This window comes from Notamacropus eugenii, chromosome 5 (genome assembly GCF_028372415.1).
Source record: "Notamacropus eugenii isolate mMacEug1 chromosome 5, mMacEug1.pri_v2, whole genome shotgun sequence".
Taxonomy (NCBI): domain Eukaryota; kingdom Metazoa; phylum Chordata; class Mammalia; order Diprotodontia; family Macropodidae; genus Notamacropus; species Notamacropus eugenii.
The window spans coordinates 343,545,396-343,561,284 of NC_092876.1; the positions used below are offsets into that span (position 1 = coordinate 343,545,396).

Genomic DNA, 15,889 nt, shown 5'->3' on the forward strand with positions numbered 1-15,889 from the left:
AGAAGAAAAGGAAAGAAAGAGAGAAAGAAAGAAAGGAGGAAAATGAAAAAAGCATGCTTCAGTCTATATTCAAACAATATCAGTTATTTCTGTTGAGGTGGATAGTATGCTTCATCCTTAGTCCTTTGAGATTGCTTTGGATTACTGTTTTGCTCAAAATAGCTGTTATTCACAATTCTTTGTTGAATAATATTGCTGTTACTGTGTATAACCTTCTCCTGTTTCTGTTCATTTCACTATGCATCAGTTCATGTAAGTCTTTCCAGGTTTTTCTGAAATCATCTTTCTTTTAATTTCTTATGGCACAATAATATTCCATCACAATCATATGCCACACCTTGTTTAGTCATTCATTAACTGATAGGCATCCCTTCAATTTCCAATTTTTAGCCACCACAAAAAGAGCTGCAATAAATATACTAAATATCTGTATTGTTAAAGAAGTTTATTTGATTCAAGATTCAGGGTTGAGGAGAGCATTAAGAGGAGGTTGCAGGTAGCACTGAGCTGCAACTGTTGGCTCTTATTGGTTAGAGAGATTGTTAAATTTTCATGGTAAACATTTATACCTCAGAAATTAGCAAATATTCAACTCAGGTTTAATTTAGTGTTCTGATAACAAGATTTTAAGAAAGTGATGGAGAAAATGTTGATAATGCAAATTAAATTTAAACGTGTGTCCCAGGAATGCTATTTTTTTCCCTAGTGAATCTGTTACACATTTATCAGTGCACCACTGGTTTAGGGTAACCTGAAGATGTGTTCCATTACATGGAAAGGCTGCTATGTGGACAAAGATGAGGGAAACCCCAGAACCTAGAGGGGTTATAATGTGCCAGCATCAGAGCAGTGATGTAATTAAGGGTTATTCTTTATCTGAGGGACAGTCCCAACCCCTAGTAAGATTAAAGCTCCTCCTTTGAAGGGAAGGGAAAAACCTATTGGTACTTAAACTAATTTACTGAAAGATCTGGCTCAGGCCAGGGAAACTAAGGCTTTCCAGAAAGGTGGGGAGGACCCTCTAAAATGCTATAATTAGGAATCTGGCATTTGACAAGGAACTGAAGATCAGGGGAATTCAAGAGCTTTGTGTACCTTCGGGGAAGGCATATGCCAAATTTAAAGAAAATGGCCCCCAAGTGCTATCTAAAACTGTGGTGCACATATATAACACATTCACCAATCCAAAGTCAGGATAGATTTGTAGTATGTTCAGAACAACTGGAGCCTTAGTGTCGAATTGTAATTAAATGCCAGACACACGGTTCTACTTCCAGATTTTTCACTAACTAACTTTGTGATTTTGTAATATTTTACCTCTTCAGGATATAACTATCGTATTTATCTTAAAAGGTGATTGTGGTGATCGGATGAAATAACAGGTGACATTCATACAATATTTGAAGAGTTATAACATGCTTTACATACACCGATCTCATTTGATCCTTATAACCTACTGAGATAAGTGTTGTTGGCATTATTTTCATCATTTTACAGATGAGGAAACTGGAGGTTAGAGAAGACTTGCCCTCGGCCACACAAATAGCAAGAGTTTTAGAAAAAGGATTTGAATCCAGTTCGTTCCAGACTCTATACCAAATAGTCAAAAATAATGTATATAAAGTGTTTCATAAACCCTATGGGGCTTTTTAAATATGAACTCCTTATTGTTCTCATTCTTCTCCTCATATCCTAAATAGTTCAGATAAGGACAGGGAATGAGCATTTATTAAGTTCCTATTATGCACCAAGTACTTTATAAATATTATCTCACTTGATCCTCACAGCAACCCTGGGAGGAGGTGCTATTATTGTCCCCATTTACACTTTACAGTTGAATAAACTGAGGCAGACAGATTAAATGACTTGTCCACTGCCACACAGCTAGTAAGTTTCTGAGGCTGGATTTAAACTTAGATCTTCTTGACTCCAGACAGAACACTCTATCCACTATTCCACTTAATTGCCTCTAGGAAGGTCCTAAAACAATTCATAATCTTTATATCATTCCTTTATGTATAATGATTATCATCTGCTTTATCTCATATTTTTGATGGGTCTCAAATAGAAATGACTGAAGGATAATTCTTTTATATTTTTATGCTCTCCAGACTATTACACAAATGAATAAAGGGACCTGCTTTTTGTAATTGAATATGAGCATCGAGATGCAGTCTCATCTTCTGTAGACTCATTGAAAACATCTTTGAGACAACTCCAGTAGCAAGCAAGGCAAAGATGACTTGCACTGGGTCCTGTTTCCACAAGGTATTAATTTCTTCTGCTAAGTATATTTTGAATGCTTTTCATTTTATGGTTGTTGTTCAGTCATTTTCAGTCATGTCTGATTCTCCATGACCCCTTTTGGGGTTTTCTTGGCAAAGATACTGGAATGATTTGCCATTTCCTTCTCTAGTTCATTTTACAGGTGAGGAAACTGAGGCAAACCAATTTAAGTGACTTGCCCAGGGTCACACAACTAGTAAGTGTCTGAGGCCATATTTGAACTCAGGTCTTCCTGGCTCCAAGACTTGGCACTCTATCCACTGTGCCACCTACCTACTGTAAACTTTTCATGCCATGGAATTTGGAGATTGTAAGCAACTGACATGATGACATCTGCCATTCTTAATTTCTTAATTATCTGAATGTGGGCAATATTACTATTATTATTTTAGTTATTATCATCATACAGTAGGATGAGAACAATAAAACATCACAGGATAGGATATATGGGTTAACTGGGAATTTCTTGACTAAGTAATATGCTTTGAAAGAATGTGCTATGGATGTGATCTAAAAATTATCTAAGAAACAGAATTGATCCCTAATGGAGAAGTCAAGAGCCTTTTGGTAAGCGGTAAAGAAGAGTAAAATTGTAAAGGAGAAAAGATTCCACAAATACTGCTTCTGTGCAGTATCTAATGAGCAATGGAGAGTGTAGCCGCTGCTCTGAAAAGGGAATCGCTAGTAGTTCAGGAAAACTTAGTGAAATATTCAGTGCTCCAAATCTAGGGAAACCATAGGCAGCTAGGTGGTTATAGTGGATAAAATGTTAGACCTGGAGTCAGGAGGACCTGAGTTTGAATTCTGTCTTAGATGTTTACTAGCTATGTGGCCCTGAGCAAGTCACTTAATTTCTATCTGACTCAGTTTCCTTCTCTGTAAAATAGGGATGCTAATAATAGCACCTACCTCTCAGGATTGCCATGAGGTTAAAATGAGGTAATATTGTGAGGCACTTTGCAAATCTTAAAGTGATCTATAAATGTTTTTCTTGTTACTTAGGCTATTGGTTGTGTCCCACTCTTTGTGACCCTATTTGGGGTTTTCTTCGCAAAGATACTGAAGCAGTTTGCCATTTCCTTCTCCAGCTCATTTTACAGATGAGGAAACTGAGGCAAACAGGGTTAAGTGACTTGCCCAGGGTCACACAGCTTGTTAGTATCTGAAGTTAGATTTGAACTCAGGCCCTCCTGACTCTAGGTTGGGTACTCTAGCTGCCTCTTCTATAAATACTAGCTATCACTATCATCATCTTCATCATCATTAAGGGAAAGGATAGTCAGAGATTTTCTGTGGGCAGAAGCTTTTTCTGAATCAACAGAGGAGAGAAAATGGCTTGCCTAGAGTTTTGCTTTAAATCCTGCTCCAAGTTAATTGATTAGCGTGAGACGGTGTATCTATAACATTTCTATACCATAAATTATACTTGGCCATTACTTTTCCCTATATTAAAAATGATTATGCTCTTGCATGGATGTCACGGGACATCTGGCATTGAACTCAGTAGGTGACAGATACAAAGAGAGAAGTATAGGAGGGGATGGGGAAGAAAAGGAGCTTAAGCCAAGGTCATTGCTGGAGAAATTCCCTCCTCTTGATACCCTATGTGGTGGTGGGGAAAGTTACCTAGGACAGGCAGTGACGAGGCCTGATGGAAAGAGAACCTTCTGTTTGGGAACTTCTTTGACCTGGGGATGCCCTATTTTTCCACAGAGGTATTCTTCCATTTAAGGAACCCCATGTTCCCCTTTGAACAGAAGGGTAAGATTTAGGTTGCGTAAGTTAAGTAGGTCTGTCCTGACAGGAACCCTCAGATGCCCATCTCTAAGAGGAAAAAAGCAAAGGCTAATGGAAAGAATATGACATATTTCCCATTCAAGAAACTTCAAGAAATGGTGTGATGAGCAAGTTTCACTAACCTGGGAACTGAATCTAGCCTAAGCACTAGCCCAAGGTCCTGCAAAAAGTGAAGAAACACCAGAAAAGGAAATCCACCTCTAGGTTAAGTTTGGGGAAATGGGTCTCTGGGGTTATTGTCTTTTTGTTCTATGTAGAGTGCAGAGAGATAATCTGACCAAAATACATCCTCTGGTCTGCATCGGAGAACTTTGTTACAGTGGAATAGAAATACCACGAGATCCCCATTCCACAAGACCTGAAACTCTGACAGAGATCAAACTGCTGGGCTTGAACATGGCTCCTCAGGTGATTGGTGACTGACTCTCTTAGTGACTTTCCTTGTTCTGAAAATGTAGCCCATGCTCCTAGATGCTCACATTTCAGGCAAACTTTGGGTTGGGATTGCAGAATTGCAACTTACCAATGTTTGAACAACCATACCAGTTCAAAGCAAAAGACATTTAATTAAATCATACAGCAAAATAAATGTCAAGGGCTACACCCTCCCATAGGTTACCATGATGGCAATGGGAGAGGAAACACATGAGTAGAAAATATTAATGGCAAGAGACCATGTGTGGATGGAACACAGGCATGGGGAATACACATAACCAAGGCGACTTGAGCTCCTACCCTGTTGAAACCAATTTTTTTTTTCTGGGACTGCTGCTAGCCATTCTTTCCACAGAGCTGCCAATGTCACCCAGCTGATATGATGACCCCAAAAAACTACAGGTTGCTATGCTTGGCTTCTGGGCTACACTGTTGGTGTCTTCTCCCTTCTTCTTGGTCACCATGGTGGTCTTCCCTTACCAAGTTACATTCTGCTGCCATTTGTTGGTCCTCCTCATCGGGGCTGCTCTTTTGGGATCCTTTGCTACCCTTTCTTCTACCTTTCATTCTCTCTCCTTCATCTCTTCCTCCCATCTTCACTTTCTTCCTTCCTTCTTCCACAAAAAAGAGAAGGAATGATTTCCTGTCACTATAACTTCAAAAATCTAGTCTTCCATTTATCTTATGTCTCCCTGTCCCAAATAACCTGTTAACATTAACATAATCTCAGGTCAGTGCAACACAAGTTGCATTACTACACATGTAAGGAACACACAAACTCTATTTCTCTTTGTTGTTGTTCAGTCATTTCTGATTCTTCATGACCCCATTTGGGGATTTTTTGGCACAGATATTGGATTGATTTGCCATTTCCTTCTCCAGCTCATTTTACAGATGAGGAACTGAGGCAAACAGGGTTAAGTGACTTATCCAAGGTCACACAGGTAGTAAATATCTAAGGACAGATACGAAATTAGGAAGATGGGTCTTCCTGACTTCATACCCAGGACTCTATCCACTGCACCTAACTGCCCCTGCCTCTCTATCATTTGCCTACAAGTAAGTAGAAACATCGCTGAATTTGGAATTGCATAACATGAGTTTAAATTCTGACTCTGCAACTTGGCCAAGTTATTTCCTCTCCTGAGTCTTAGTTCCCTTATTTGTAAAGTAAGAAGGTGGATCTCCTAGATGGACTAGATGACTCCTTCCACTCCTCCTAAATCCCATGACGATGAACAAGTTCAGATAGGTTAAACACAAGCACATTTTGTAGACATGAAACTTTGTTTTGTCCCATTTGGAGGACAAGAACTCAGAAATCCTCTAGGTCCTGAATACTTCTGTCCAAGTTTCCAGGTCTAGTTCATTTGTAGAGTAGTTAGTTTTATTTCTCACTGACCATCCAAGAAGTCTGTCTTCTCTTTCTAGCCCCACTCCACTTCTTAGTCTGCTCCAGGCTGACCCCTGCTCCTCTTTCTGATTCAGACATCTGATCAGACTTCCCCTCTCATCCCCACTATCTACCAACTTCAATCAGCTAATGCTCTTTTCTTTCTATTCAGATACAAGAGTGTTCCTTTGATTGGCTGTTCTTTGGCTTTCTTAAGGCAAGTTTTCTCTCTTGATGGATCTCAGAAATGTATCTTGATTTGACAAATATTGACTAAGCACTTAGAGCAATGGGAAGGTATACAGCTGTAAGAGTCCATTTGGTCCAATTCCTCAGTTTTACAGATAAGAAACAGACTTCAACAAGCAAAGGGATTCACTCAAGGTTACACAAGTAGCTAGAGGAGGGAGGGGGTGGAATTGATCTGGTCACCAATTGATTTCTCTCCAGATCAAAGGAAGAAATCACAGAAGTTAAGGGGTCTATAACAGAGACAAAGGTGTTAAGGTCTTAAACAATGCATAAGAAGGGTTTGTACAGCGTAACTTCCTTGTGAGGCATTTAGTTCTCAGATTAAAATTAAATTGATGGGATTAAAGGGCTGCTAGTCATTGGTTTGCCAAGGATCAGCCATGACCCTGATGGCCCTTTAAAAAGCCAGACACTTTCTAGCAGTCAGTAAAGTAGGAGATGCCTATCAGGCATGACATTTGGCTATAAAGCCCTTTAACCAGTAGGAAACATCCCACCCAACAAACAGTAGTGTGGAAAGTTGAGAAAGGAGACAACTTTGAGGAATGTCATCTCTGAATTGAAAAGAAAATCATCCCAAGCTTTCAAGAATTGAGCTTCAGGATTTCCCCATCTATAAAATGAGGATAATAATGACCCTATCTCTTACCTCATTAGTTTGTTGTGAGATTCAAAGGACACAATGTACGTGAAGTACTTTGCAAACCTTAAAGAACCATGTAATTGACAGCTCTTATCATTATTGACTTCTTTTTCAGTGGTGATATTCTGTGTTGAGTAATATATGATTATCTAGCCCAATTCCTGTCAACACTAAAGGGTCATATACACATTGTGGTTGACTCAATAGTCTAAGGGTCATACAGTCAGTGATTGTAGAATAGTTTCTATCTACACTGACTCCTGACTTTACATGCACACATGGTTAAATTTAGCAAAATTGAGGCACATCTGCAGAGAGATTTAAATATAGACAACTGTCAATTTTTCACTTTAATGAGTTGGAGGGACAGATAGGGTAGTCAGTGGAATGAGTAATGCACTGTTCAGCAGTTTCAGTCATATCCAACCCTTCATGACCCCCTTTTGGCTTTCTGGGTAAAGATACTTTACTGGTTGGTCATTTCCTTCTCCAGCTCATTTTATAGATGAGGAAACTGAGGCAAACAGGGTTAAGTGACTTGCCAAGGGTCATACAGCTAGTAACTGTCCAAGGCTGGATTTGAACACAAATCTTCCTGACTCCAGGCTCAGTGCTCTATCCTCAGTGCTGCCTAGCTGCCCTGAGGAATGCATAGAAACTGATAGTCAACAAAAACAATTTGAGAGATAGAATGGCATATAATGGAATCAGGAAGATGTAGGTAGGTTCAGATCCTGCCCCTCACAGTTCCAGATGTGTGTCCTTGAGCACTTCCTCTCACTTCTTGAGCCTTAGTTTCCCCACCTATAAAATGTGGGTGATATCTATAGTATTCATAGCACAGGTTTGTTTTGAGCCTCAAATAAGATATAGCACTTTGCAAAGTATCAAATGCTACATAAACATGAGTTATTATTATTATTATTTCTATAAGACTTCAGGTGGTTTTTAGAATTTTTACTTTTGTAACAGATCTACGCATTAAGGGAAACTTGATTAGGGGAGGCCCACACCTTTTGTTAATTTCTAATGAGGCACTGGGTCAAAGGATAGTGCCCTCCAGTTCTGAGAAGTGTTTAAGTACTCTGAGGTGAGATGTTACTTTGGGGCTTACTCCTTAGAAGTGTTTGTTTGGCCAGATGAGACTTTGGAGAGCCTCTAAATTCAGATGCTCTCTGGTAACTCTGTATGTATTGCTCATGGTCAGACAATTGGAAGCCCTGTCTGTTGTACTTTATTTCTTTGTATTTTCTCTGAAGATCAGGGTGCTAACTTTTCCCCTGAACTAGGTGAATCATATATGTGCTTGATTAAAGTAGATTATTGACTCTTCAAAAATTGCTTCCCTTTTAGAAAAGCAGATCTAAGAACCTGTACAGCAGGCCCTCCTGTGCATGCCAGGGTCCTTGCTGTTACAGGAACTAAGCCCAGAGAAGCTGTGACTTGCCCGAGGTCACATAATTAAGACACGGCAAAAGCAGGATTTGAACCAATCTATTGCCTCTCTCATTTGATCCTCATGACAACCCTGTGAGGTTGGTGGTATTGCTACCGAAGGTATTGTTGAGGCTCATAAAGATTAAGTCAAACAACAAGTAAAATGTAAGGTGGGGCCATGAATGTCAATAGATTCAGACCTGGAAGGGATCTTGGAAGCCATTTAATTCAGCTCTCCTCATTTTATAAATGAAGAACTAAGGCATAAAGGGATTAAGTGAATTTCCAAAGACTATCTTGGCAGCAAGTAGGAGAGCTAGGATTCATACCTAAGTCCTCTGAATAGAAATCCGGCAGTCTTTGAATTTAGACTTTGTTCCTTAGGATTTGATCACTTTGTTAATTGTTCATAACTCTAGTAATTAGGTGGTGCTATGGTGTATATAATCCTGGATGTGGAGTCAGGAAGACTCATCTTCTTGAGTTCAAATTTGACCTCAGACACTTCCGAACTGTGTGAGCCTGGGCAAGTCACTTAATCCTATTTTCCTGTTTCTTCATCTATAAAATGAGCTGGAGAAGGAGATGGGGAACCAATCTAGTATCTTTGCCAAGAAAACCCAAATGGAGTCACAAAGAGTAGGACACAATTGAAACCACTGAACAACATATTAATTAATAATTAATAATATAGCATTTGGTTATACAGTTAATAGCTCTCATTTGCATAAACTTAGCTATGTGATTTATCAATCTGGAGGCTGTGGAATACGACCTGAAAAGGGCACTGGAGTCAAGGAATCTGAGTTCAAATCCTACCTTAGACACATTGTAGAAATTTGAATCAAGTCACAACTTCCTCAGTTTCCTCATTCCTTATTTCTATAAGATTTCAGGTAGTTTTTAGAATATCCATTTTTATAACATAAAAAGCTATACAACATAAAATAAATATATAACGTATTATTTATATAACATAAAAATATATGTTACCTCCAGTTACATCTGATTCAGTCTAATTTCAGAATAAGTCCCTAAAGTTCCACTGTAAAATGAGAGGACTAGACTTTGAGGTCTTTTCTATCTCTAGATCTATAATCTGATGAATCACTGAAAGGGCTTTAACCTTAAAAGTGCTCATCCTAATACTATTGTGCTGTAAGAAATGCTGAAGGAGATAGTTTCAGAAAAACATGGGAAGACTTAGATGAACTGATATAAAGTGAACTGACAAGAGCAAGAGAGACAATTGTATACAGTACTATCAATATTGTAATGATAACCAATTATAAAAGACTTAGCTACTCTGATCAATATCATAATCCACGACAATTCCAAAGGACTAATGATAAAAAAAAAAAGTTATCCACTTCAAGAGAGAGAGCTGATGAACAGTGAATGAAGACTGAAGCATATTTTTTCATTTTTCTTGCCTTTTTTTTTACAACATGGATAATATGGAAAAATGCTTTCCATGAATTCACACGTATAATGGATAAGATATTGCTTGCCTTCTCAATGTGAAGGGGGAGTGGAGTGAGAGGCTGAAGGGAAGGAAAAATTTATGACTAAAAAATATTTTAATGAATGTTAAAATAAAAAGACAGAAAGAAGGAAATATGACCACAATCATTCATGATTAATACTGCAAAACAAAAGAAAATGACCCAACAATTGATTAGATGGAGAACACTATAGAACATGAAGAGAACATGGAACTGCAACACTCTTTCCCTGAGTGATTCAAAAGAGAAATAAGAATTATAGAAGCAGAATTTATGGCTAAACAGCAAAAATAATAGGTAAAATAGAAAAACTGTAGATACATAAAAAGCATTTCACAAAATATAATGCTCATTCCTATTAAAAACACTAAAGAACATAGGAATAAATGGAGATTCCTTAAAATGATAGGCAGCATTTATCTAAAACATTAGTAAGCATTATATGTAATGAGGATAAGTTAGAAGCATTTCCAGTTAGATCAGGGGTGAAACAAGGATATCTATTATTACTGCTGTTATTCAATATTGTACTAGAAATGTTAGCTTTAGCAATAAGAGAAGAAAAAGAAATTGAACGAATTAGAATAGACATGCAGATGATATAATGGTATACTTAGAGAATCAAATTAAAAATTACTTGAAATTAAAAAAAAATTTAGCAAAGTTTCAGGATATAAAATAAATTCACATGAATCATTGGCATTTGTATATACCACTAACAAAGCCCAACAGCAAGAGATAGAAAGAGAAATTCCATTTACAGTTACTGTAGATATTATAAAATATTTGGGAGTCTACATGCCAAAACAAATTCAGGAGCTATATGAACACAGCTACAAAACACTTCTCACACAAATAAAGTCAGATCTAAATAACTGGAAAAATATTATTCATGGGAAGGCTGAGCTAATACAATAAAAATGACTATTCTACCTAAATTAAATTGCCTATTCAATGCCATACCAATCAAACTACCAAAAAAATAATTTTATACAGCTAGAAAAAACAATAACAAAATTCATCTGGAAGAACAAAAGGTCCAGGATATCAAGTGAACTAATGAAAAAAAAATGCAAGGGAAGGTGGCCTAGCTGCACCAGATATTAAATTGTATTATAAAGCAGCAATCATCAAAACTACTTGGTACTAGCTAAGAAACAGAGTGGTAGATCAGTGGAACAGGTTAGGTATAGAAGATACAATAGTCAATGACTATAGTAATCTACTCCAAAGATTCCAGCTTCTGGGATAAAAACTCACTATTTAACAAAAACTTCTGGGGAAAACTGGAAAACAGTATGGCAGAAACTAGGCATAGACCAACATCTTACACTGTATATCAAGATAAAGTCAAAATGGGCATGTGATTTGTGTTTGTCCTTAGTTTTCAAAGAGGACCATGACATCAGCGAAATAATGACATGACTTGCAGTTGTCTTTGATTTGAGTGAGGTAGGGCAAGGTCACCAGCCTCACTTTCTCCTCCAGAGCCATCTGGATCCAGCAACCAGATATTCATCAGGATGACTGGAGATGGCCCAGGATGCAATGGGAGACCCTGGCCCTTTTAGGCTAAGACTTTTTCAGGTACTCACTTAGAGTGAGGTAATGCCCATTCAGTGAATACTTTAAGAAGTAGTCAAGGGATGACCCCTTTAATTAGAAAAATTAAAAAAAAAATCAAGCTGGGAAGGCGAGACCCTCAGGGTTGATGGTCCAAAGAGAAACAGTTGCCATTGATATTCACTCTAAGCCAGGACGGCCCAAAAAATAGTCATGAAGCGCAGCTTGGGCAGGGACCTATTGTGGTCCAATCTATGGGCTTCAGAGTGAACTGGGTTAAGGTTTTACAAGAGACAGAGAGAGAGAGAGAGAGAGAGAGAGAGAGAGAGAGAGAGAGAGAGAGAGAGAGAAAGGAAGGGAGAGAGAGAAAGGAAGGAAGGGAGGAAGAAAGAAAGAAAGAAAGAAAGAAAGAAAGAAAGAAAGAAAGAAAGAAAGAAAGAAAGAAAGAAAGAAAGAAAGAAAGAAAGAAAAGAAAGAAGAAGGAAGGAAGGAAGGAAGGAAGGAAGGAAGGAAGGAAGGAAGGAAGGAAGGAAGGAAAGGAAAGGAAAGGAAAGGAAAGGAAAGGAAAGGAAAGGAAAGGAAAGGAAAGGAAAGGAAAGGAAAGGAAAGGAAAGGAAAGGAAAGGAAAGGAAAGGAAAAAGGAAAGGAAAGGAAAGGAAAGGAAAGGAAAGGAAAGGAAAGGAAAGGAAAGGAAAGGAAAGGAAAGGAAAGGAAAAAGGAAAGGAAAGGAAGGAAAGGAAAGGAAAGGAAAGGAAAGGAAAGGAAAAAGGAAAGGAAAGGAAAGGAAAGGAAAGGAAAGGAAAGGAAAGGAAAGGAAAGGAAAGGAAAGGAAAGGAAAGGAAAGGAAAGGAAAGGAAAGGAAAGGAAAAGGAAAGGAAAGGAAAGGAAAGCAAAGGAAAAAATCTAGCCAGTAAACTCCAAGTTAACTGGGCAGCTTCTGACCACCAAAATTTCCCTTCCTTTGGAGAGGAGAAGGAAAGGGAGAGGGAGAGGATGAGCTGAGTTACCCAGCTAGCTGGGTCCCCATTCAGGTAACTTGGTCTACTCCCATGATTTAGATATAAAGCTGATACTATAAGCAAAGTAGGAAAGAAAAGAATAGTTTACCTGTCAGATCTATGGAAAAGGGAAGAATTTATGATCAAACAGGAGAGAGAGAACATTATGAAATGCACAATGGAGAATTTTGATTACATTAAATTGAAAAGCTTTTGCACAAACAAAGCCAATTCAACCAAAATTAGAAGGAAAGCTGGAAAACAATTTTTATAGCCAGTATCTCTGATGAAGGCCTCATTTCTAAAATATGTAGAGAAGTGAGTGGAATTTATAAGAATACAAGTCATTCCCCAGTTAATAAATGGTCAAATTTATGAACAGGCAGTTTTCAGAGGAAGAAATTAAAGCTATCTATAGTCATGAAAAAATGCTCTAAATCACTATTGATCAGAGAAATGCAAACCAAAACAACTCTGAGGTACCACATCACACCTATCAGATTGGCTAACATGACAAAACAGGAAAATGATAAATGCTGGACATGCTGTGGGAAAACTGGAACACTATGTATTGTTGGTAACTGATCCAACCATTGTGGAGAGCAATTTGGAACTATTCCCAAAGGGCTATAAAATTGTACATACCCTTTCACCCAGCAATATCACTTCTAGGTCTGTATCCCAAACACATTGTAAAATTGGGGAAAGGACCCACATGTACAAAAACATTTATAGCAACTCTTTTCTGGTAGCCAAGAATTGGAAATTGAGGGAATGCCCATCAATTGGGGAATGGCTGAATAAGTTGTGGTATATGAATGTAATGGAATACTATTGTGCAATAAGAAATGATGAACCGGCCACCTTCAGAAAAACCTGAAAAGACTTATAGGAATTGTTGTTGAGTGAAATGAGCAGAAGTAGGAGAACATTGTACACAGTTACTGCCACATTGTGAGATGACTGACTTTGATAGACTTAACTCTTCTCAGCAGTTCAAGGATCTAAGACAACTCCAAAAGATTCATGATGGAAAACACCATCCACATCCAGAGAAAGAACTTTTGAGTCTGAATGCGGATGGAAGCATACTATTTACTCTCCTTTTCTTTTGTTGTTTTGTTTTGTTTTGTTTCTTCTTTCTCATGATTCCTCCCATTAGTTCTAATTCTTCTTTATGTCATAATTAATGTTTAATAGCAATGTATAACTAGAGCCTATATCAAATTGCATGCCATCTTGAGGAGCGAGAAGGAGAAGAAGAGAGAGAAAATGTAGAACTCAAAACCTTATGGAAGTGAATATTGAAAACCAAAATTAAATTAATTATAAAAAATAAATTAAATAGAGAAACTGGAATCTGCATTGATGTGTCTTACCAAATGAAAAGAGAGAACAATAGATTGGGAATGCAAATTTAGAGAAGTGAAGGATAAACTAGAAGAAAAGGAATATAAAATATGCTCATTTTTGTATTCTTAACAACTAACATGGTGTTTGTGATATAGTCATTGCTTATTAATTTTGGTTGATTTTGGCTTTGGGTTTTTTAAAATTTCCTGGTTTTGCTGTAATATGGATGCTTGATATTATAAGAAGTTTGACCTCAAAAATCAATTATTTTACTTTAAAAAAAAAGTGCTCATCTTCTCCAAATTCAAACTCAGGAATCCTGAAGCTTACACTGTTATTCTGATATTTCTTGTTAATGAGTGGACAGCACACAAAAGGCCTTGGGTTAAGAGGAAAAAATAGGAAAACAAGGAAGAAAAATGCCACAGAGAATTAGGTCCATGAAGTCCATGAGTCCTAGAAAAAAGGGACAAAGGAAGGGGAGGTGGTGATAGAGAAAAAATGGGGGGAGAGGATGTTAGATTAAGAGCTATTTCTTTTTGGAATTTCTTTCTGGAATAGAATTTCATTCTGGCAAGTTTTTCCACCCCCGGAATGTGGGGAGTAGTGAGAGTAAAGGTGTTGGGGGAGAGTCTCCAGGGATCAGTTCAGTCAGGGTGAGTTGGGAGGTAAACTACTGTTTGGTAAGGCAAAGAGAGCCTTCCTGTTCACCTGAGAGCAAGGGGCGGAGCAGGAAGCAGCCGTAGCTTTGTGGGAGAGTGAGCAGAGGAGAGAGTGCTACAGGTTGAGATGACACTCCAGAAACCTCCTGGTCTGGGGGCGACCACAGAAGTTTTCCCTGCCTCCTGGAAGGGAGCATTTGCAAGGCCCTAAAGAAGACCAGGCTTTCCTGGGGCTGCATCAGATGAAGAAATAACTGTGCCTTGGGATTCGTGAAAGAAAGAGGCCGTGATGGGCCCGGAGACTCCGCCTTTTCTCCTCTTTTTTACCTGGCTCCCAGCAGGTGAGCCCTGGGGTTTAGCGGGCTGGTCTTTCTAGGCCAGCGCGCGTGAGAACCATTGTTGTTCAGCTGGGCTGGGCCGCCTTGGTGGAGATGAGAAGGGCGAGAAAGTAAAGAGGATGGGAGGGAATGTGAAGAACTAGGGATGTGGGCTGACCCCAATCCCTTGAGGTTAAGAATGTGATCAAGTTTCTGTTCTGAAAGAACCTGTTTTTTTGCTTCTCTGTTACCTCTGGCCCAGGAGAGACAGGTGCAGGTGCAGTTAAGAGAGAGGAGCCCAGAACTATTTGAGTAGGTGCCTATCTGTCCTTCTCTCCAGTTTTTTGGGGGATTGGCAAGAAAAGATCCTTTCTAGTCACTCTCTAGGGTGGAGGCTCTGCTGAGACTACAAACAGCTCTTTCTTCCACACCTCCTTTTCTTTTACCGTACACATCCCTTTCTACCTGAAACTTTGCTGTTGCTTTAAATAGCAAAGAAACCACGCCATTCATTGCCAGTACTCCTCCCCCAATCCCTCTTTTGTAATTCGTAGAGTTAAACTGAAGAAACACACTGCCCCTGACTGCACGTTTCATTGTACACTTGTAGATCGCCTCCTCTCTCCCACGGGGAGAGCTATGTTCTGTCATCACTCCTCTCTCCCCAAATGACTATATAAGGAGTACCTTCTAGGATAGGAGACAGGCACCAAGCCTGTGCTTTCATTCACGTATGGAAGCTGCCAGCAAACAACTTCCCTTTCCAGTTCAGGTGAATGCTTTCTCTACCATATATATCCTTAGAGACACTGACTACTATACTGTAGGCAGGAGAAATGATCCTACCATCTGAGCCAACTCCAAAAGACTCCCAATAGAAAATGCTATCCACATCCAGAAAAAGAGCTGTGGAGTCTGAATTCGGACGGAAACCTACGATTTGTTCTCCTTTCCTTTCGTTGTTCTGTCTTGTTTCTTCATCCTTGTGGCTCCTCTCACTAGTTCTAATCTTTCATTACGTTATGGCCAATGTTTAATACAAATGTATAAGTAGAACCTACATCAGATTGAATGGTGTCTTGGGGAGAGGAGAGGAGAAGGGGGAAGGGGAATTCAAAACTCAAAACTCAAAATAAATTAATTAATATATATATTTTAAAAAAAAGAATGTGGCACTTTGAGTCTTAAAGGATATGACAATCTAAGCTATAGAGGAAAGGAGGGGACACCTTACAGAAATAGAAGATA

At 38.7% G+C, this 15,889-nt stretch overlaps 2 protein-coding genes across 4 annotated transcripts in view; one reads left to right on the forward strand and one right to left on the reverse strand.

The window, feature by feature from the left end:
* Positions 1-15,889, reverse strand: part of CD86 (CD86 molecule) — a 161,553-nt gene that overhangs the window by 89,069 nt on the left and 56,595 nt on the right. The window lies entirely within an intron of this gene.
* Positions 14,399-15,889, forward strand: part of ILDR1 (immunoglobulin like domain containing receptor 1) — a 61,495-nt gene continuing 60,004 nt past the window's right edge. For all 3 annotated transcript variants that reach the window (XM_072613825.1, XM_072613826.1, XM_072613827.1), the window contains exon 1: positions 14,399-14,665. In XM_072613825.1, the coding sequence (XP_072469926.1) occupies positions 14,614-14,665 (52 nt within the window). In that variant the 5' untranslated portion in view covers positions 14,399-14,613. The remainder of the gene's footprint in view (positions 14,666-15,889) is intronic.